At 35.8% G+C, this 24,787-nt stretch overlaps 1 protein-coding gene across 1 annotated transcript in view; it reads right to left on the reverse strand.

Moving 5' to 3' along the window:
- LRP1B (LDL receptor related protein 1B) overlaps positions 1-22,169 on the reverse strand; it is a 1,950,491-nt gene extending 1,928,322 nt beyond the window's left edge. Inside the window, exon 1 of the mRNA XM_031651763.1 lies at positions 21,182-22,169. Coding sequence (XP_031507623.1) covers positions 21,182-21,374 — 193 coding nt within the window. The 5' untranslated portion in view covers positions 21,375-22,169. The remainder of the gene's footprint in view (positions 1-21,181) is intronic.
- Positions 22,170-24,787: the final 2,618 nt, after the last annotated feature.

The following is a 24,787-nucleotide window of genomic DNA, read 5'->3' on the forward strand; positions in this document are numbered from 1 at the left end:
CTCTTTAATTTGCCATTAGTGCATGTTTACATAAGTTTTCTATCACTTACGATTATCTTATATAAGACATAACACAAGTAAAAAGGGACAAAAGAATCCTATAGATGCTCACATCACTCCACACACTTGAGATCTAGTTATATTTTTGGCTCCAGCCTTCGGCTAAAATTTGCTCTGTAGAATTTATTCACCAAGGTCACTAACATCAGATTGCTTGTATATTGTGCCCAACTGACTTCAGCTAAAGACAACTGAGTATTTCAAGTGCTGGGGTGCCTCATGATCTCGGGACTATTGGTCACAGGAATTATGCTTATCCAAGAACTTTTCTAGTGAGCCTAAAGTGGTGTCTTACCTGAAAATGAATTTTTGAGAGACAAATATCTCAATTTTCATTTGACAGGATTCTTCTGTTACATGTGAAAATCAGCTTAAAGAGACCAACAACAACAAAAAAGAACATGATGACCTTATAAGCATTATGAACCTCAGTGGACTAGGAAAGAGGACATTTAGAGTGGACTTTGGGAGGGGAACAACGGTTTCCCAAAGATTGTTATAGCTTAATGAGTTCCGTGACCACACATCCATTATGTCAGGTAAACATGGCTCCCTGCTGGCTCCCCAAAGTCTGCTGACAGTTGGTGGTTATGATGTTAACTCACTTTAAAGCCCTAGAAATGTTTTAATGTCTTTTTCTCCTATTTTTACAATATTAGAACAAGGCTTGAATTTACCAAGAAAATGTAAGAGCAAAAACAAAAGAACATAACTTGGGCACTTCTGAGAGCCGTTCTGTGTTGTTACTATACGCAATCCTTAGTTTGAGAAATGATATTCTTCCAATTATTAAAAATAATGTTGAGAATATCTATGAATTTATCAGAAATAAGGAATTTTCAAATATAAGCACACTCTAATAAATTACCTCCCTTTAGTTAAAGAAAGCCCAAGATTAACATTGTACATATTTTGTCTAAAATTACTGGTTTTTAAATTGCTTTGCATGAAACCAAAAGTATAATATGTTTGGTTTTCAAAAGACAAAAGTAATAAAAAAAATGTTGTTTTAAATTTCAGGATGATTTTATTCAAACGGGAGTTTTTCCCACTGAGGAGGAAAATAATATGTGCATTAAGCATTCCTCACAGGCCCCTTACCTGAAGAGAAAATAATAGCATCAGCAAAGTACAGTGTCAACATTTAAAAGTGATGCTTGATTTGGTTGTTTTCAAAAGCTGTGTAGAATGATATGTGTAGTATTAAAAGAGACAAACCTAAGCCTTGATTTTAGTCTTCATTTCTGATTTTCTGACAGAAAATCTTTAATGTACAGACTCTGATGAGAAAGCAAACTATCCTTTATGTAAATTTATCACTTAGAAGCATTGAACATGTACTTGATATTACACAAGCACATCATTCTTCCTGGAATAAAAATTCCTCTTTTTTCAAGAAGTAAAGTGGTACTTATGGAGCATAAATAATAAAATAGGGGGTTCTTTTCCCCATACTTGTTTATTTATAAGGCAAATGTAAAAGCCCTGCATGGGTAAAAATATATAATGAAAATCAGAAAAAGTCCTTATTTTTAACCTATAAAATTAAAACAAAAAGCCATCTAAAATAATACTATCAATATCAGAAAAGTATTCCAGGTTGCCAGTAATTTAGTCTTGATATTTTCAGATTCAACATGGCGGTGGATCCCCACAGGATACGCAGCAAGAGAGCAGTCATGACTTGAGGGATCACCGATAAGTTACTACGTAGTAGGAGAAACCCTCTGTTCTAATGTAGCCAAAATGTCATTTTAAACTATCTGAGGAAAAAATAAATTACATTTTGAATGACTAATCTGAGGGAGAAAATATGAGAATCTATATTGAAGTATTTTCTGCAACAATGATCTTTTCTTTGATAATAAAGTAGTTCATTAATTATATTCATACAATTCTTAATGATTTCTTTTAGAAACTATTTTTAAAGCCCACCTTGGGTTCAGTAGATTGTAAAGAACAACATCTCCTACATATCTCACTCTTCAGGAGTTCATCTTATATTAACTGTATCATAATGAACAACCTGTTGTAAATTGATTCTCTTTTTCTTCACTAATTTTGTTCCTGCAATAACCTCTGTTTAGATTTCCATCTAAGGCAGCAATAGTCTATATGGCACTTTTGTGCTAATTAGAAAAAGGCATCTTTGGACAAACGCAACCCTGGATTAGGGCACATAGTTTGATAAATAGAATGCAATGTGGATGTCACTACTCCTTTCCATTTCTATATGTAGTTCCCTTGTGCAGTGCACAGACCTTGCAGCAGACCTGATCTCTCCTATTAAAACTTCACTGATTTCTAAGTGTTAATAACTGCCCACTGTAGGCAAAACTGGAGATCCAGAAAAGTATGTATATAATAATAAAACTACAATAATGCCTAGTGTGTGTTAGGAAGTCACTTTGAGTTGGAGGTATATAAATCTCTGTTCTATGCTCACAACATCCCTTTGAGCTTTTTTACAAAGAGGTATACAAAGATTCAGGGAGATTCTGTATCATGGCCAATGTTATACAGCTAACAAGTGATAAAGCCTGCATTCGCGGACAAGCAGATCCCATTACCTCAACCCTAACGTGTGTTTTGTAAATTATCGTGAACAGCAAAAGTGTAGGCTCCTGGATCTTGCACATACATTTCTCTCCTCACATTCAAGTAGTAGAAAGCAAAAAAAAAAAGAAAAAAAAAAAAAACCTAAATGATAATGGGGCAAAGAAACCTGAGAAGAAACCTGAGAGTCTTGAGAGAAGCTTTTGTCCATGAATAATGTTTTAACTTCCTTATTGGATTGTTTATAACCTGATTCATTCTGAAAAGAATATAAAGATGATATCCTCCATTTAAATCATACCACATGGTGGCATATTAAACAACCAAATAAGCAAACAAACAGGTAAAGTCCATCTGTTACAATGGGGATTCTGGTATGAATAGCATTGCTGTTCTGTTTGTAGAATCAATGCCAGTCTTAAATATTTTCATCATGCAGGACTATATGACTGAGTACTACTAGTATAACAAACATTATTACTAATACTTCTACTAGTAAACTTCCTTTAATTGAGTGCCTATTATGAACAGAAAACAATTATTGTCTCAAAACTTCAAAAGAATAATGTATACTAGGTATCATTATCCCCATTTTATACATAAGAAAATACAAACTTGAAGAGATAATGTAATTGATCAGACGTCACAGTGCCATATAAGTGCAGTCTTTTCTTATACAATGATACACCATATTGTTGCTGAGCAGAAGCTGAAAAGCATTACATCAAGGTGCCTTTCCATCTGTGCTATGAATTCTACTATTACATGCACTAATAACTTACATCACAGTTATTAATATACAGATGCCCAACAGTCTGCCCAGAAATGCTCAACCTGCCTCTAGTCTAGCCTATAGATCTAATATCTAGTTTACAGAAAATATCAGTTACAGAGTACAAAGATAGATAAAATAATGAGAAAGTCAGAGCAAATTCAGAATATTGAATATTCTATAAGGTCAAACTCATGAAAAAATATGGAGGAACTACAGTTCATCATAAAAGGAGAATTAAGAAAAATTATGTATTAAGAAAAAGAACAGCTAAATATAATGTGTGATCCATGATTATGTAGTAGTTAAAAAGAAAAAGAGTTTTAAAAAGCCATAAAAGATCAAGAAAACTGGAAAAATGCAAAATGAGCTACCAAATTTGAGAAGGAAATAAAGAAGATGAGTTTTACTGGAGGAAACATGGAAGATGTCATACAATCAGAGGCATTTGTTCCATCTATCGCATGGCGTTGCTCTGTGATTTTCCAGACTACATTGATTTCCTCATTGTCTAAACTAGAATCTTGACTATAACATTTTTGAATAAATATTTCTAGATAGCGTTCTCTAATTATTTCTTGTGTGTAAGCCTCTTCGCCCTAGGATTCTATTTTCTACTCTTCTAATGGGTTCTGATGTGCTCAGTACAAGACTCCATAGCAGGTACTCAAGTAGATTGAGGCATTAAATATTTTTGTACACACAAGACTCTCAAAGCCTCTTGCTAGCCAATCGGTGTATTAACACAAAGCAATGTGTGTTGCAATTAAACTCCAGTGTAAATTCAAGGATTAACGGATTCTTTGAAGTTATTTGTAATTCCATGCTCTTATTGCAAAATTTAATCTAACTAGATGCTAATAAAAATAAGTTGGTACTTAACCACCAGGGGAAAGAAAGATTCCTTCAGTGGTTATGGAATGCAGCCTCAACACATTTTGGTGAGGTGGGAGGCTTTATGCATTATTCTCCTGATTTTACGAGACAGGAAATAGACACAGAGAGAGGCTAAGTGACTTGCCCAAGGACAAAGAGTGAGTCAGATGCAGAGCTGGGAATCAAGCCCACTTCTCTTGGTTCCCAGTGTACAGCTTTTCTCAGCAAGTCATAATGCCTTTCAGATGGATCATTTCCTAAAATGTATTAAGTTGTTAAAAATTCAATATGGGTGTTGCATTACTTTCCAACTAGTTCTGTTTCTGACTACCTTACTAGAGCTATTATCAGAAACTAAACTGATGGTCAGATTAGTAATTCCATATCTATAATTTTTAAGCAATACCTCATTAAAACTGGATATATACAGATATCTAAGAAGAATCAGAGTTTTTAGAGAACAAGGTTAGGTTTAGACTTTACAGTTTCAAAAAAAAAAAAAAAACATGTAGCTTCAAAGTTAGGAAAAAGTGGAAATTATCATGTAGAACAAGGTCTCATCAGCCACCAGAAATTTTAAACCAAAAGAATACAACAATGTTGTGTTCACGGTGAAGCAGCACTAAAAACAAAACAAACAAAATAAATAAATAAAAATGTGTGTCCATTGAAAAAGTGGAGATTCTAGGCCTTTGGAGAAGATTCTGGACACTTGTTTTTATTCAAAGCAATGCTTGTTCCATTATCTGGGATTTTACTAGTTTGTTCATTGGCAATTCTGGACCATTGACAGGCACCATCCTTTTCAGTGATAATTACTAGAGCCTCTTATTGTGCTAACTAAACCAGAAATGCTAACTAAGCAGGCCAGATGCTCACACTCCTATACGTCCTCCAGCTGTGATCACTGGAAACATCACTAACTGACAACAATGCCCTTTACCAATTAATCCAGACTCAGGTAGGATCTCTCTATATACAGTAGTATGAACAGCCACCGCCAATTGGTCACGACTGGTCCAAAACATCAAACCCATTCGCTATCTCTAGCATCTACTTCTCTATGCACTCCCCTCTGCAAGGCAAGATATAGAATCCTTATAGACCCTTTGTCTTACCTGCCAGTTCTGATCAAATCTTGTGTTATTGTCTCCTTTATGACTTGCTTATGCTTCTTTTTAAGTCAACATACCTAACAGATTTCTTGACAAAGGATCAATATACAGTAGTCTGTTTTATAAAACTTATCTGTATTTCTTCTTAGAGACTTTGAAAACAGTGGATTTCAAATGCCTTAAGAAGCATCACCTTCTGTAATCACGATTCAGAATTCTAGTCAGCATATAATCAATTATTGCAGTGAATATTAAAATTAAAGTATTGAGCAGTTCTATTCCAGCAACCCCACTGCAGAGTATATACCTAAAATAAAAGAAATCAGCATATCAAAGAGACATCTGTGCCACTATTTTTATTGGAGCATTATTCATAATAGCCAAGATACAAAATCGAACTAAGTGTCCACTGAGATGAATGGATAAACAAAATGTGGTACATATACACAATGAAATATTATTCAGTCATGAAAAAGAATACGATTCTGTCATTTACAGCAACATAGATGGAGCTGGAGGGCATCATACAAAGGGAAATAAGCCAGGCCCAAAAAGGCAAGTATCCCATGTTATTACTGATATGTGGGAGTTCATGAAGGTAAAGAGTAGAGCAATAGATACTGGAGCCTGGGAAAGGTGTGCTAGGGTGGGAAATGAAGAGCAGCTGGTTAATGATTACAATATACATTTAGATAGATAGAATAAGATCTGGTGTTGGATAGCACAATAGGGTGACTATAGTTCATAATTTATTGTACATTTCAAAATGAAAGATTTGGAATGTTGACAACAAAAAGAAATAATAAATGTTTGAGGTAGTAAAAATCCCAGAAAGGCCTGTAACCCTGGGCCCACCTTCACACAAGGCCAGAATCTGCTCCCAATGATCGAAAAAACCCAGTTTCAATCATTACGCATTGTATATTTATGTCAAAATATGACATGTGTCCATAAATATGTACAACTACTATGAATACATAAAAATTAAAAATAGAAATACATAAGGTTATGAGCAAAATGATTTCTTTTAGAACAGTAAAACATAGTAACAGAGGAATTGTTCTTGCAATTGGTTATCACCTTAAGATAACCTTATGATACCTAAGAGAGTACATTCAGTTAGAAGTCTGTGAAATTTCAACATCCTATGAAATGCTTTAGAGAAGTGATTGATTCCAGGCTGCAAACAGAGAAAATAAATACAAGATGAGCTTGGAGCATCCGGCAGTATTCAAAAATAAAGGGTGGAGGAGGCAAACTGAAAGAGCTCCCAATGGCCAAAGGTGGAACAATTGAGTGAGAAAATAAACAGTGACAGTACCAGATTATATCACAAAAAATAAATTATCTGTGAGTCTATACTAAGATAGATAGATAAATAAATAAATAAATAAATAGGGAAGTGATAGCTCCTCCTTAGAGAAGCATTCCAATTAATAAGTGTATAGTAGAAAGAATGCATCTGGGCACAGTAGCTCACTCCTGTAATCCCAGAACTTTGGGAGGCCAAGGTGGGTGAATTATTTGAGATCAGGAGTGTGAGACCTGCTGGCCAACATGGTGAAACCTTGTCTCTATTAAAAATATAAATTCATTGCATCCTGTATTGAATATTGGCATAGAACATCATTAGTGGAAAAAACTGGTAAAATATGAATAAAATCTATACCCTTGTTAATAATGTTGTCTTGCCAATGCTACATTTTTGTTTTCATATTGTATTATAGTTATGTATTATGTTAGTACCTGGGGAATTGGTTGAAGGGTGTATGGAAATGTTCTGTATTAGACTTACAAATTTTCTGTAATTCTAAAATTACATCAAAATATAAAGCAAAAAAATACTTTGTCAAATAATGAGTTTGGATAAACTAATTCTTATGTGAAACACATGTATGGAGTCTGAAGTCAGTGTGTGCTAATAGAGGACACGGTTGGCCTTTGTTTAGTCACAGCTTCCCAAAGAATGGAAAGATAAAACATAAACCTAAGTGTGATCTCATTTGTATCTCAGTATGAGAATCTGTCTACTTAACAGAATCATATCTCTGCCGCCTTCCTTTTGCTGTATTTTTCTTCTGATCCCTTTTGGTCTTCTCTTTATTTCCTTCCACATTTCACTAACAATGTGTGTGTGACATGGTAATGTTGTTTCAACCACGTGCTGTTACTTCCCACATGGAATATTTTCCCCCAGGCCCCTGCAGTGCTAAGGCTGAAATCTCCATTTAGCATTTCTTCATTAGTATTAAGGGAGTTTTGTTTCTTAGGGCACTTTCAGAAACACGATCCTACGTTAAGTCACAATTGGGTCTAATATCATTAACCCTCTGCTGGGTCATTAATGATTTTCTCTGCGTCCACTTTCTCTCCCCCGATTCTGCTTTACGTTTAGGAAGGGGGAGGGAGATGTGAAGGCAGAAATGCAGGAGTCATCCTCGTACTCTTCTTTCCGAACCCACATCCTGCCATAATAGCCCAGTCGAAATATCTAGCCGTTATGCTCGACTCTCTAGGGCCATCTTTTGCCTGCAGTGTACCAAGTAAAATATGTTTTCATTGTGACCCAGTCCAGTCTTCTATTGATAGCGGCAACTCAGGGGTTGCATAGTAAACCACAGGCTGTTAGCCTCAATGTTGAATCCAGCAACTTACTTTATTGGCTCCCACAATGGATTTTTATTTGAGTGTGTGTTTGTGTGTGTGTGTGTATGTGTGTGTGTGTGTGAGAGAGAGAGAGAGAGAGAGAGACAGAAAGAGAGAGAAAGAGAGAGAGTGTGTGTGCCTGTGTGTATGTTTTCTGATTTATCTTGATAGGAATATTTAAAACTTAGGACATTTTGCATAAAAATTCAGATTCCCAGCCAGTCTTAAAGGCCTGTAACCCTGGGCCCACATTCACACAAGGCCAGAATCTGCTCAAGCTGAATATCAGCTACCCTTTTGGACAGCATGGATGTACTCCAATTTACAAGTCACCCACATCATCTTCTGACCAGCCTGGCTGTTATACGCTTTTGTGTTTGCAAAACTTGCCCTATATCTTGACTTTTAATTCATAAAGGTCAGTCAAATATGTCTGAGTGCCATTACTTGACATGACGAGCAAAGAAATTTAAGCAGCCTTTTCCTCTGAGTCTAGGAATCTCAGAAGCCACAGTTAACCCTATTTCCCTCTGTGAAACCATAGAAGAAAAGCTGCCAATCATTTTCTTTTGCCTGCAGAAGGGAAGGAAAGGGGCAGGATTGCTACTTCGGGTTGCTTTATACGATTTTTTTTTTTTTTTTTTTTTTGCTTTTTAAGGAAATGTTATTATTCTTACTACAAATTGCACTCTACTCTCACTTACATTGTGACTCTCGGGCTTGGGTTTACAATGTTGTGATGGAGCCATTACTGCTGTATTTTGCATGGAAGAGTTTTACTAATTCTCTTTGGCATTCATCTCTAAATCTTGGTAAATTCAAGTAGCTTCAGCCTCTGAAAGTTTATTTTTTACTTAAGTGATTTTCATGCTATTGCTGTATTTTTCAGGTGTCTCCCAGGCTTAACAGATCTCTGAATATGCTTTGGTTATTTCCCTTGGCTCTTTACAGCAGGTTTATGATCTGTTCCAAGGGGTCAACATTTCCTGCCCAAATGACTTTAACTGTGAGTGTGCAGTCAGTAATTATTTTTTTTTTTTTTTTTTGCTTTACCTAATATATAAATAACTCCCTTATACTCATTTTGAACCTGTTCCCACAGTACTTTCCTTATGAAAGAAAAAAGCCCTTCAGCAGACTGTGGTGTGATATGAGCAGAGTCCTAGTCAGGGGGTATAAATCATATCTCGTATTCATACATATACAAGCAACCCTTCCCCTTCCTGCTGTTTTTATTTACTTAAATTAATTTATTTCCAAACTTTTGGCACGCCTCTGCTAAAGTACACAGCAAACAAATTTACAGTGAGTCCCAAATTAAATATTAATGCAAACTCTCCAGCCTCAAATTTCATTTGGTTCAGTCACTGTAAAATTAAATAAAATGTTGGTATGTGTTTCATATTTAACTTATTTCAAGGTATAATGTTGATTTGAACATTGAAATTTTGGAGCCAAATTATCAAAGAGGGTTTGACAACATGAATGAAAAATAAACTTAAAGTGACGAACAAATTAGATTTCTACACATGCATCTAGCAAATGTCTACTAAATCTGCATGTAAGCTCTTTACACAACAAATAAATTGGTTGAGATCTTTTGCTTCAATATTTTATTTAGGCATTTCTAAAACTTTAAATGCCTGAGCTTTGAATCTCTTTTCATTTTAACCTAATGTGTGTTTAGTATGTCTTCCCTTAAGTCTAAAAACATACCATGCTTGAAAACTAAGAAAGCAGGTTATTTTCTTATACATTACTTATAATGATCATGTAGCATTTCCAAGGTAATTTCTCTGGGTGAAGTAAAGTATTTTCTTCCATAATGCTGCAGGTCCAGCAATATAAAGTAAATAGTGTCTAAAAGGGTTGATTACTCCAAGCTGCCTTTTTGATACTCTGTTTAGATGTTCTTCATAACCTAAAAACAAATTGAGTGAGATATTTTGGGGATTAAGCTGGTACTCTGAAATGCAGATTTGAATATCAAGTTATAAACCTAAACTCTCACTTTTTCTCAAAGTAGAGAATGGGAGAGAAAGCATCAAAAGAGAAAACAGAGCAATGAAAAAAGTCATAGGAACCAAACCCCAAAACAATCTTCAAATAGCTTAGGACCCAGGGTAATTCAGTCAGTTTAACAGTAACAGTATTTCCTTCAAATAATGTATTCCTTTCTCTTTTATTCATATGTTCTCTAGGCTGTGATATTTTTGCTTTCCACCAGTTTTATAAAATTTTCCTCCTTTCTCTTTCTCTGCCTCTCACTCTCTCTTTCTTTTTTAGCTTCAACAAGGACTAAATAGACCCCAGATCGTTTACTCTGTATTCACAAGCAAGCTTTCCTTGACACTCCGAAGTTGTATAATTGCTAGTGTTTTTATTTCTAGTCCTGGTTTTAATAGTCTTGTTATTTCTGCCTCCAAGTCTACAAACCACACTGAGACTGGTACATGTTAGCATGTCAGGCAATACAATGTTTATTCAAGGAATGTGTAGATAAATAAGAATAATCCAAGGGCTCTAATTGTGCAACAGGTAATAACTGTGTATCATAAACCCTTACCTGGTAGGTTCTCTTAACCTGATAGATCCTCACCATTCACTTCTTTACTACAGTGTTTGTTTGTTTGTTTGTTTGTTTGTTTGTTGAGACAGAGTCTCACTTAGTTGCTCAGGCTAGAGTGCTGTGGCACAATCTCCGCTACTGCAACCTCTGCTTCCCAGGCTTAAGTGATTCTCCTGCCTCAGCCTCCTGAGTAGCTGGGACTACTGGCACATGCAACTGTGCCTGGCTAATTTTTGTATTTTTTGTAGAGACAGGGTTTCACCACGTTGGCCAGGCTCATCTCAAACTCCTGACCTCAGGTGATCTGCCCACTTCTGCCTCCCAAAGTGCTGAGATTACAGGCATGAGCCACCACGCCCAGCCTTTACTGCAGTTTTCTTGGAATTTCCAGGGAGGGTGATGAGTACAGCCAATAATAACTTTGTTACAATTTCTTCCCTTTTTCCTAATTAAATATTCATCAGCAGGAACTTGAGTGTCAGTATAAACTCTTCTCAATCATGTCAAGAATTCAGGGACAATTGAAAAAGAACTCTTTCTTTAAAACACTGCAAATTTCTTCAATAAACAAACCCAAATGAGTCTTCATAGGCCAATGCCTGCTTCTTTTGCTATTATGCTGGTTTTTATTGATAGAATTAACAGCAAAATTATTGCTTCCATATTTGCCAATGCTTAAAACATTGCTAAGTGTATCATTTTAACTAACTCCCTAAAGAATACTGTGAGTCAGACTCAATTAATTCCATTGTACAGACATGGCATAGGTAAACACAGGGTGGTAGGAAATATGATATTAATAATTCTGAAATACAAAAGAAAAGATAATAAGAAAGTAACCAATATTGTATGGCCCACGTATGACCATCATGTGACTTTTATTGTGAACCATGTTTCATACAAATCAATAAGAGGCTCTGCAAAATGTAATGGACCCATTTAAAATAGCCTGAAATTATTTATTATCTGCTTAGAATATTAACCCTTTCCTTCAAATATTATCTTTTGAGGCTTTGTTTCATGCCTGTCCTCCCTAATACATACAATGGTGCTGCATTCATTCTTACAGAAAATCTTTCTAAACTAAAAATGCCAATCTCTGTTCTAGCTTGTCCTCATTGCCCCCACTATTCCCTCATTCAAGCCATCGACATCTTTTCCAGGATGAATTTCGATAATCCCTGAACTGGATTCATCATTTCCCTTCTGGTCCTTCTTTTCAGACCAAGCATTATCTCTTTAAAAAGTAAGTTGCATCATTTTCACCTCTGATTAGACAGCCAGTAGCTGCTCAAAATCAGAACCAAACCTAAATGCCTCACTTTGATCTGCATGACCCTACCTGACCTGATTTGACTTCACCATAAATATGGCTTTCTCTACTTCTCTTCTTTCCTAAACACTCATAGTTTATTTCAGACAAAGTGACCTTCTTTCTTTAAAATACCAAAATTACAACTTCCTCTCAAGGGTGGCATATAAAATTCCTTCTTCTAGCCGACTCAGAGTTTGTCCCCTCTTGTCACTTAGTTTTATCAAATATGTCACTTGCTCAAAAAGGCCATCTGTGAATATAACTACGACTCCCAATTGCATTTTCCTCAGTTACATTACATTATTTTTTTTTTCTTTTTAGTAAGGATGTTATTTATTTATTTGTTTGCTGTTTCTGTCTCCTCTTGCACTAAAGCCCTATCAGCCTAGTTACATTGTCTACCTCGTTCACTTGCTTCATTACCACGACCTAAAACAGTGATTACCACCTATTTGCTCATCTTTGTCAAATGAGTGAATAAACACATGAATGATCACCAACCATATGGGTTGCTTCAAGGACCACGTGATTCAGCAGGAAAAAAAAACCTGAATAAAAAACGAAAGTATGCTGAAATGTAAAGAGCTTCTTGCTATTAATAACTTATATTAAAGCAAATAATATAATTCATAAAATAATAGGTATTTGTGTAATGCAATACATTATACAATGCGTTTTCACAGACATTACACTCTGTGCACTCACAGAATGTTAGGGTCATAGCTATGTTTATCTTCTCAGAATGCATCAGAGCAATTTTCTCTAAAACTCTGGTGGTGTTTTCACAGACACCTAGATGAAAATACACACAAGGGAAAACCCTCATGCCCTTCATTACTTTATGTTCTCCTAGCAATGAGAATAGCAAAGAAAGTCGAAATGTGCTAAGATGTTGGTTCTTTCACTGCCAGGATTAATTTCTAAATATTTGACAAGATCATTAGCAAGTGAAAATAGGAGAAAATGTGCTAGTAGGAGAAGGAACTGTAGAATTGAGTGTAATCCAACAACGGACAAAGGAAAAGTTTTAAGTTCTGAATATCTGATATATTTAGTATATCTAAATTCTACATTTAGATACATTAAACGTTGATTATGTTGGACAGTCATCAAATTTTCTTGCAAATAAGATTAGTGTGCTATTGTGTTACAGGACATCAATATAGTGCTGCTGAACTGTAGTCTTTGTGTTAGAAATGACATCAATACAAGGGCGCTCAGCAAGAGTGCCTGAATTCTGAGTTAGTAACTCCATCTACAAATCTGATGTAGTTATTATGCTTAATGAAAATCTCAAAAATATGGATGCCCAGTGGGCACAATCTGTAGTGCTTTCACCTGATGAGGCAAGAATCTCACTCCGAAGCTGGTGTCATTATTATGGTACTTTCAGAGCTTAGTCATGAAAAAATGTCTTAAAAGTTAATAGAGTTGAATAAAGTGGAATATTTTAATAAAGTACACTTGCTATTTTAACATTTTTGTCCCGATAAAAATATACCATGAAAAGCTTTGGAAATGCACAAAATGTCTTAGATAATCTATAAACCGAATCATTTTTAAAGCTCTATAATATCTATTTTAGCAAAAGTTTAAGGTTCTAATTAGCTCAGCTACTTGATCTGATCAGTAGTGGACAGAGGATTCAATAAATTCTGACTATCAAAGTTCTCTTTCTCGGCATTGTTTTTCTTCATTCCTTTACACATCCTAGTTTCGAAAGAAAACAGATGATTCTAAGCACATTTCTGTTATTGGCATTACACCTAGAGCTTTTCTTTCTCACAAATATCTTAAGATATGCTAGGAACACACAAAGCAACCACAACCAAGTTTCATTTCTCCACAAAACTCATTTTTAGTTTTCTTTTCTCATTTTAAGAAGAAAGGGCTAAGATGACAAATTGTCATTAAAGAAAAACTCAGCGGTAGAAAAATTCTTAAGGAATTATATATTCGTATTTCTAAATTTAAGCTGTCTTGGAAGCCTTGAAGGATGTCAATGCAATGTGGAAAAGTTAGGAAGGGACGTCCTATTGATTGCAAGAATAAAACAAGAGACGATAGGTGGTACCTTGATCTTACCTAAAGAAGAAACATATTCTTTTGACTAAAATGAGGTCATGTTTCAACAATACCTGTCTTTGGTCTGAAGGCTGAGCCGGTCACGACAATGAGGTGTATGCAATTCCGGAAGAGATATCTGACTGTTAATAAGAATGCATTGTGAGATGAAATGTAACGTCGGTATCTTAGCAAGGCAACATGATCTATCTTCTTAAAGAAGTTTTTTTTTTTTTTTTTCTCTCTCTCTTAACAAAGTTGGAAGAAATTGTATATGAAAAGGTACTTTCTCAACTTCCATCAAGGATATAGTTATACTATTATTCATGTTTAAATGGAAACTTTTAAATACACAAGTTTATATCTGAGAGACTTTTATATACAAGCTTATATTTGGGAAAAATAAGATTAAACAAATGAATCTATAGTACAAATGTATTAATCAAAATTATTTTTCTTTCTTTTCTAAAGGTAAAGACACCTTTGAAAAGGGTTACATATTTACAACTATTCTGAAATATTTAAGAAGAAATCCCAAATGTTGACGATACATCATTATTAAACAAATATGAGTAGAGTTATTGAACAACAGAAAACATTTTTTTAAATTTTTATTTTAGATTTGGGGGTACATGTGAAGGTTTGTTACACAGGTAAACATGTGTAACAAGGGTTTGTTGATTATATTATCTTATCACCCAGGTGTTAAGCCTAGGGCACAATAGTTATCCTTTCTGCTCCTCTTCCTCCTTCCACCCTCCCCCTCGAGTAGACCCCAATCATGTTGAAACATGATTATTTCCAAAATGAGCATTGCTCTTTTCCACTAATGATACTTACAAATTCAAACTAATAGGGAATAAGATCAACAAATGGGCATACTCACTTATTTATTCATGCCATTGCATTTTTAAAAATCGTAATTGAGTACCTAATTGCAGACTCAAACTAAGTTAATGTGATTGCATAAGAAAATTACTATAGTCATATTTAAAAGAGCATTTAATCCTGTTGTCCAATTTATGAATGATTTCCACTATATATATCCTTTATTGAGAGAAAGTCTTCGAAACCACATTTTGTAATATATTTAAGTTTTTTTTAATGTTTCACAAGATTGAGAAATACAAATTTAGTTAAAAAGTAAAGGAAAACAGAAAAATAATAAATTTCCACTTTCAATATAATAAATTCTCTTAGAGTACAAATGAATTCAGAATACTTATTTATTTTCTAATAGTGTTTTAAACTTGTATAATACCCCATTATATAAATATGTAGTTACTAGCAAACATATTTAATTTGCCTAGTATGAGAGACACAACAGCAAAAGCACATATGATTTGCTCTGCAAACTGGAAATATGTTGCATAATTCTTTCAGGGAAATATGTTGTTGTTATTGTTTCTTCATAGAATCTCACTTTAGGCTTTTCCTGCAAGACTAGTCTTACTTTTTTACAGGATGTATGGCTATTATTTCATAGTTTTGATTTCCATTTAGTTACTAGTCAGTTTCATCAATTATTTTAGTCAGGGGGCTCAGTCAAAATATGTCGGTTTGTATAGAGATAGCCTAAATCAAAAGGATGGAGAGAGAGAGATTGATGGAAAGAATGAGACTGACTCTACATTTTGATATCACTCAATTTAGAACAGAGCAATACATAATACATATTTTCTAACTTGGCCTTGTACTTATGCCAGGGGAAAAAGGGAGGCCATCTGATCATTTATGAAGAAGAAAATATAGATTTAAAATTGTGAGGGCAGCTTGTAGAAGACAAACTAGTAGAAAATAAATAGCACATACATTTTGAAGGTCTAAGCTTACTTGTTGGGTTGTATGGCAGAATCTCCTGAATGCTTCATTCTCCTTTCTCTAAAATAGAGGGTGCAGATGTACTTGGTGAGATTGACATGTTATTCAAATGAGAGAGCACTAAAGAGCCAGAACAGAGATTCAATACTATTGCAAGTATAATACTTTTTCAAAATTGAGTGAGTGAGGTAAAGATACTCATTCTGTACCAGTGGAATTCACATATGCAAATTAGTCCAAAAACCAACTTTTAAAAACTCAAATTATTTTTTAGGGATATTTTCTTTTTTTTTGTATTATTTACCGTTTAAATAAGATTTTATCCCAAAAAGCTAATAAGTTTTAAAAATCTCCTTCCAAAATAAAATAACTGGAGAATGTTTCCAAGGACTATAGACTATACGATTTGTGATTGCTATGTTGCAACTTCATTTCTATGTCTCTAGACAATGGTTTGTGATATGGGTTAAATTTGGGAATAGCTATCCATGTGAAAATGTATAGCAACTCCACAGAAGAAAATAAAAAGCATCCCTTGATATTTTTCTGTTTGGTTAACTAATTTTTCCTACCTCTCCCCTCCTCTGCCGAAACCAAAAGAAAAACCTTATTTGACCTTTCTATGCATCAAAATAGCTTTTGGTCATTATTTTTGGATTATATAGGAGAAGTCAAATTTCTTGAAGAAATTTAACAAAATATTTAAAACTATATAAAGTAGACATAAGTATTTTCTCATAGGAATTTGGCTGAGCATATATTCTGATTAATTCATAATAGAACTCAATCTTTGGCTTTATTTTATTTAGCATTCCACTACTAAATGTATTGCTTCAAATTATAAGCATTGGGTATACCATAATTATAGGCATTTCAAAAGCAAATAATTTTGACATGTGTTTCTTCCACACAGTCAGATTCTGTTAAAATGAAATACTTGTTATATGGAAATGTATTATAATATTACATATTATGAGTCAAAAATAACTCAAAATTTTCTTCATTTCACTTTTTTTTCCCTAGATAAATAGACATGTTTATCTGAAGTTTTGAAAAGCAAAAGTTTCATTCATAAAAACCATCTCCAATTTTCAGACCAAAGTGGTATTTTTAATATGTGTTTGTGCCAAGGAAAGCCATTTTAAGGAAGATATACATACAGAGAGAGAGAGAGAGAGAAATGGGGTTGGGGCAATTGTATAAGTGAGTTCCACTTACTACTAACTTAGTTTGACGAATGATATCATGTTAGCACAGGCATGTTTAACTTTTAGGATTAATTCTACTTTCTTTGAATTCATCTATCTAGAATGAAGACAAGTGTTTCCTTTGTACAAGAATTGTTTTGACAGACAGCCACAGAAGATAGAGAAATCTATCAGTATGTTTGATTGGTACTTTTTACTACACAGAATTCCTATAATCAGGAAAATGCTGAAGGAAAGGGAGGGAGAGTTGCACATTTCATAGTAAGATACAAAAATTAATGGCAGAAACATAAAAAACTGGATCATATTAATATATAGCAATGGGGGAAGATATAAAGTTCCCTCAATATTATAATCCTTGTAGAAGACCAAGTCCTGTTCAGTTCAGGTGACTTTGAATGGAGCTTATTTTTATGGTGTCCCCTAGGCTGAGAAAAGAAATTGACAAGGTAACTGGCAAGAAACAAATGTGCTGGATCCAATAGATTTGCAAACTAAATACCTCTGCATGCCTCCACCTTGAAGGACAAGTAGCATTTAGAAAGTATCATCTAAGTCCTAAGAATACATTAACCATATCACTCATTTACCACCCTTTCTAAGAAAATTTGCTTTACTTTCACTTACATTTTTAAAAAATCACTTCCATATTTGTAATTCTAGCACAGTTAACATTTAATTTTTCTGTAATATTCTCATGTCTCTCTCCATTCTTAGAGGTCTAATTATAATCAGACTCACACTGGTGGCAATTAAATTATTTTTTACTGTAAATATTTTCATATAATACTTATAATAACATGAGAAAAAAACATTATAAGAAATTATTTTATCTAAAGATACTTTAATCTCCTCAAGAAATACTGATTCAGATTCTGATGTATGGCAGAATCCATCCATCCATCCATCCATCCCATCCATCCATCCATCCATCCATCCATCCATCCATCCATCCATCCTTTTTCTAAATTTATCTTCAGCTTTCTCTTAACTCCTTTTTCCTCCCGAATTCTGTTTTCTGCAATTCACATTTTTTCTTATTGTTTTAGCGCATTTAATTTTTTCTTTACGTTTTCCATTGTCTCTTTTCTCTCTTACTCAGTTTAAATTTGAGCTTGAGAAGAGAGAGAGAAAGAGAACAAATTCAAAGATTAGCAACCTCTTCAAAACAAAACTTTAATGTTATTTGTGGCATATAAAGAGACATAAATCACAGTTCATTCTTCTTTGAGAGGAGATTAAAATTTTGATACACATTTAATTGCCATTATTAGACGGTTTTCTACATAGATACATTAAAATGACTATAACAGCATGAACTTTAATTATTTGGAAATATGTCTGCACATTGTATCATACTTGAGAATTTAACAGAGACTAGCATTAGGCCTCTCAATCCCTTTTCTTTTCAGAAAATTTGACACTTTAAGATATACTTTCTTTCAAGTTTTAATCCTTATCAGGCAATACTTTGATATGATATGAGATTGTTATATGACAAATTAGTTGATTCTAAGTGAATCTGATTTATCTTCCAATTTTGGCTGTTAAGAGTTACAAAGATGTTTCCTTTTTAAGATGTGACAGAATGTAATAAAAACTTACATGTACGTTAGTTTAACGCCGTATGAAATCAATATAAACTAAGAAAATAAACAATAAGGAATAAAAAGACAAGTGCATGTATATGGTTTGAACATAAACATACGAGTTGGTTTCAAGTCTTTTTCTATTTAATACAATGTTTGAACTCATGAAGGTATAAAGGGAACAACACGGCTAGAAGATAACACAAACATTTCTGATATAGTTCATACAGTTTGAGAAGCTACCTATTACCCAATAAGTACATGTAGAACCTAAAAGCGAATTCTCATTTTTTGTCAAGCAGTTAGCTCTTGCACTACAAAATGTGCCTGTGTAATTCACATGCCTGTTCTATTATTCAAGGACGATTGACATAAGCCTGGGCAGAAAGTTACATCTCATTAACCTCTTTCTTGAGTTTATATTCCCATATCTTCTGTTTCAGCATATTAGTGAGGGAAGCTTGTCATAATGCAGTAACACTTTCTTTCCTAACTTTCTTAACAAGATTTCTCTCTTTTTTAAAATTCCTTTTTCCAAATGGGGCCCATCCTTTTCACTTTTGATAACTGTGAGAATTTTAGCTCTTTTCTAACAGTTTTGAAAGTGTGTTAAATATATAATCATGGTAAAGTGCTGGTCTACAATTATTTTTACTTGTGCTATCTGATATAGTACTTCATGTTGACGTGGTGATACAACATGACACTATTTCATTTTTTTTAGGAAAAAAACAGCAATCATTTACCATGTGCTCTGCTTTTATCTTAGATGTTCCTCTCCCTCATGAAACTAAATTGGCACCCACATATAATCCTCTTAGTTATTTAATATTCTATCTCAGAAGAAAGTTGGGGAGTCTGTATTTTTTATGTTATATATGAAATTCTCTTCAGATATTTATTCCAATCATGGTAGCAATAGTTCTGTTCCCAAAAACATATACAGAAGCATTGAGAACTCAGCTCTAGATGAAGTCAAATTTCTGGAGATTGGAGATTCAACCAGGAAGAGCCCAATAACAGTAGTCTGCCAGTACCATTATATTTTGCTAGCACACTAGGCTGAAAAGCTCCACTCTGTTCATCTGCTCTGGTCCAACTTCAAACAGTTTTCCTAAGAAAGGTTGAGAGCTGATTGTTCCAGATCAAAGACATCATCATTTCAAGGAGAGCTATGTGCTACCATTTCATCAGTATAGTTTCCAACTATTCCACACCAACTTCAAGGCAAGTTGAGCAAGTTCAGAAGCTATGGTTAGGTGGCAGTGATATGTTTAAAAGATTATCACCAGTAAATGTCAGATTTCCTAAAGGCACTCAGATTAGTCCCACCACTGGTAGAGGAAATGACACGTGTGGGTATGTTATAAAGACTAGAATCTGGTTGCCAACAGCAGGTTGAATAGAAACACTACAGTTCATTTCCCTCTTCTTTCCTATAATGAAGCAATATTTTTTGTCAATTCATAATCTGTTTCATATAAATACAATCACTAAATCTCCCAGTGCCTATTTGTTTGGCATTGGGATCTGGGTTTCTTTTCTTTCTCTCTCTCTCTTTCTGTCTCTCTCTTTTAAACCAAATAGCTGAACTATACCAGTCAATATAAGCTCATTTTCTGATTTAAAAAAAGGATCTATGATAGTTCTGATTTTACTTTAACCAGTTAACCATTCCAAGGCCAGGACCAGTGCCCCAAATATTCATCTAGTATTTTCCTCCCTTTTTCACTAGTGCATCTGGTGTCAAAGATTATTAAACTCGCACAGGGATTCTTGATTTTCCAGATGAAAAGTTTATAGAATCCCGGCTTATTCTAATTCCTACCTCCTCTTTCCTCTGCTCCCCATATTCATTCCCTTCTAAACTTCTATCATTCACCAGCTACTTGGAGAAAAAGGAAAAGAAAAGCGCCAGGCTGGAGCGAGGCACTCCAGTGGTGGGTTAGCCCCTCAGGGCACCTGGGCTGTGTCACAGACCCTCAGAATCGAAAAGTCAAGTTCAAGCAGGTGCGTGCGCCCGGAAGCGCCCTAAAAGCCTCTTCACTGATGACAGGACTCTGTCCCCAGTCTGCCCCCAGGAAGAGGCTATAGAAAGGAAAGGGACTTGAATCGGCGCTTTCGCTGCTCCACAGACCCCTAATGCAGCAGATAAGGAAGTTAACCTGGGAGCTAAGTTGAGGGCGGACACGCTTAACTCGGAGAACCTGGAGCTCTCAAAAGCTCGCAGTTGAGCGCCATCGCGGAGGGAAGTCTCTCTCGGAAATGCGAATTCTCATCCAAACATCTGCAGCGCTTAGGATGCGCGGGCAGAAGCGCACAGTCAAGTCCAAACACTCCCGGAGGGGACAAAATCGAGACCGGGAAGCGGCCAAAGGGAAAAGCTGTGGGGGTGCGGAGGACTCTGGCACTTGGTTCAGAAACCCCTCACCGCACCTCCCACCCCCCACAGGGCCAGCACACTGTGGCCACACGGTCCCGGGGAGCGGGGCTGCAAGGACTTAAGTTTCACACTCACTTATCTGCAAGCATCGCCCAGCAGGAAAGCCAAGGAAGCCAGGGGAGGGGAGGGGGAAGGTGTTCTCCTTACCTCGGTCGGCTCTCACGGTCAGCACCCTGGCGATCGGCAATAATCCCGAGAGAGTGAGTAAGGCGAGGAGAAACTCGGACATTGTGGTCGCCCGGTAAGGAAGTCTGCGCTGGAGACTGCTCGGCGGCACCTTCGGCCCGGAGGCGGCGGCGGCGGCGGCGGCGGCTTGGAGCCCGGAATCGAGCGGCGTCATTTACAAATGTCACTGGAAATTCTTCAGCTCAATGAGTCCAACCAGTCCGCCTTCTCCTGCCTGGAGCAGGATGTGGAAGGTGGAGGGATGCGCGCGTGCGGGAGAGAGGAGCGAGAGCGTGTGTGAGCGCGAGCGAGCCGCCCGTGTGTCTTGACTTTTCAATGCAGGGTACGTCTGATCTTACATCACGCAAGAGGGGCAGTGAGAGATGCCAGCGGATGGGAATTCACTGATTAATCACCGAATCCACCACACACCCCGTCGTCGTCCACATAAATCACATCTATTACTTAGTAAGAGGCATTTAACACAACAGAAAATACCACCGCGAACGCAGAGCGCCACAAATCACAATTATTTTAATCCCCTTGAAGGGAAAGTAACTAGAAGCTGGTTCTGTAGGGATTTGGGTTTTTGGAGAAGGGAGAGACTTCTGCATTGGGCTGAGCCAGCCAGGCGCCTACAATGCTCCGCAGTTCACAGCCGGCTGGGAACCCTTAGCCAAGCTTCTGCAGGCAAAGCGGGCTGATCCCTTCGTTCCTCGGAAGCTTCCTTCCCGGGAAGGAAGGATAAGCCAAGGAACAGAGCTTCTCTTAGGGAAATGGTTTCCTCGGGTCTACACAGAATCCCAGTGCTTCCTGAATTGCACTTTTAACTTTTATGCTGAGCAGCACCTGGGGACAAAGAAGCAAAATTTAGTGACTCAGCAGAAACAAAAAGCAAAACAACCCCCAAAGTCATTAACCATTGCGTAAAAAGGGAAGGTTACTGGAAAAGGCTATTGAGGACCCCAGGCAGGGAACAATAAAGCAAGGAATTGGTAGCGTTTTTCTCTGGGGTTCTGTCTTTAAAAAGGTACTTCGAGCCATTTTAAACAGGCTTTGAGGGTTTTGTTGTGGTTTTTGTTTTGTGTTTTGTTTGTTTTCCTTTTTCATATACTACAGTGGTGGTGTAAGAACTTTCCCGAGCCATCGGAGGCATCAACGTGAATCGTTGGAATAATAATATTAGTAAAGTTGTTTTTATGACCACTTAAGTTTTCAACATGATCATCCCAGTCCCTAAAATTTGAGTTTGCCATTCTAAAGTGGCTACGGAATTAAAATTCAGAAATCTTAATAGTTGAAGGCTTACTTTCTTCCTTGTAACATCAGGAATTCTAGTCTAAGAACAATAATCGAAAAGGTTTTGTATTTAATATTTTGAAACTGGAGATGAGTGGAGAGGAAAACTATGAAAAGGGAACAGAACCAAGGAAGAGAATGATTGAAAAGTGAAGTAAGATACTTTAAAAACTTCATTTACTTTGCTGTTTGAGCTATACAGGTGAATGCCAGCATTACGATCTACCTATTTGTGAGAGTAAAATTAACCAGAAACATCTTTAGAGGCTCCTTTGAAGCCATTAAAACTAGACCGGATCAAAGAATACAGAGGTGACTCTGTGGAACATTGTCAATAATCTGTGCATTTCACCTTTTTATTCTTACTCTGTGATTACAAATGCATCTTATGTCACTTTTTCCATATTTTAAATTACAAAGTTTACTTTCCCTTGAAAATACAACCATTTAGTGTTTAAAATATGACTCTACATTCAAAGGTGTATGCTTCTTTTCTTCTAAAGTTGTTACATGTCTAATTTATCCTAGATATTTTAACAAAGTGTACAATATAGAATAAAAAGATAGATTTTTGACATATTTTACTTCATACCGAAAATTCACAAACTTTGAAATGAGTGGCGTGTGTGTGTGTGTGTGTGTGCGCGCGCGCGCGTGTGAGATTGAGATTTGAATGATGTGCCAAGTAATAAACGTTTCTTTCTCAAGGGTCCACAGACCTCTGTGTTGTATGACAAACTTATTCATTGGGACGACGTAGCAGGTGTCTTTCTTACATGATCCCATTCAGTCAACTAGAAGGTCAGCTATCAGGAGATCTGTATCCACTTAGCTCTTGGCAAGAAAATGAGGAGTGCTCACAAACCATACTAAGGACATCCAGATTCTTCCTCTTCTGAAAGATTACCACCAATCGCCCTCCACTTCAAAAGCTACAAGGTAAAGAAAAGCAGCCTGGAACAGTATGACCCACCAAAGACTCTTACCACACACTAAAGTGCCCCAATGCTATGATTAAAATCACTGACTCATTCACTTCTGCAGTACGTGCAGCAGCCCTAGATTCCATGGTCAGCTTGGAAAAGGGAAAAGCTAGGAAAGATCATCAGAATAGTAAATACTCAGGAGATTTTGCATTCTAAATATACTATATTCCAAATACGTAGAGCCTCCTAATAGCCTGTTAAATGAATTAGCCAGAGTAAAAATCATATGATCTTTTTAGATCATCTAGTTGACTTCTTTACTTCGTTGAGTGGAAAAAAAATTAAAAATGCATTGTCTGCACATTGTGACCAGAATAATAAAGCAAAATAGAATTCTTAAGTAATCACCAATTAAGTCAGTAATCACGAATGACATAGCATCAAAATAGTTACTATAAAATAGTGATAGTAAATATGGAAAACTAGTTACTAAAGCATAGGCTGGAACATCAATAAAAGGTAACATGTTAAGCTTAATCTCCACTGTGAATGAATCTCAATAAAGTATTATCTATAAAACAAAATTTGCAGCTTTAGGCAGGACACAGTGGCTTACTCTTATAATCCCAGCACTTTGGGAAGATGAGGTGGGCGGATCACGAGGTCAGGAGATTGAGATCATCTTGGCTAATATGGTGAAGCCCTGTCTCTACTAAAAATACAAAAAAAAAATTAGCCGGGCATGGTGACATGCACCTGTAGTATCAGCTACTCAGGAGGCTGAGGCAGGAGAATTGCTTAAACCTGGGAGGCGCAGGTTGCAGTGAGTCGAGATCGCACCACTGCACTCCAGCTTAGGCAACAAAGTGAGACTCCATCTCAAAAATAAAATAGAAAGAAAAAAATTGAAGCTTTAAGACCATGATTAATAAAGATCTAAATGGTATAAAACCTCTTTCAAAAGTTTTGATGGAAATATAGGTGCTTAGGTATGCACCAGTGCTTAGGTGGACACAATACATGAATTTAAATGCTTGTTAAGAATTTTTAAGACTAAAATTTATACTAAGGACGCTGATTCATACCATGAAGCCATAATATGTAATAAACAGATTAAATAATAAGCAGTAGATATATATTTGCTCCAAAACTGAAATAAAGCCAGTGTCAAAATGAAATGGGATAAAATTGTCTGTCCCACATCAAATCTCTTGTATAAAGTAGTTCTTCTTCCAGATAGTCTTTGAAAATGACCAGTTTATAAAAGAAGATTGTTGTCTGTGAGCACCAGTGAGGTTGATAAAAGTGTTGACCAAATTTGAGATTTAAAATTAAATAATTTGCTCCTAGGTTTTAAATGACC

This window comes from Papio anubis, chromosome 10, assembly GCF_008728515.1.
Source record: "Papio anubis isolate 15944 chromosome 10, Panubis1.0, whole genome shotgun sequence".
In the NCBI taxonomy this organism is placed as follows: domain Eukaryota; kingdom Metazoa; phylum Chordata; class Mammalia; order Primates; family Cercopithecidae; genus Papio; species Papio anubis.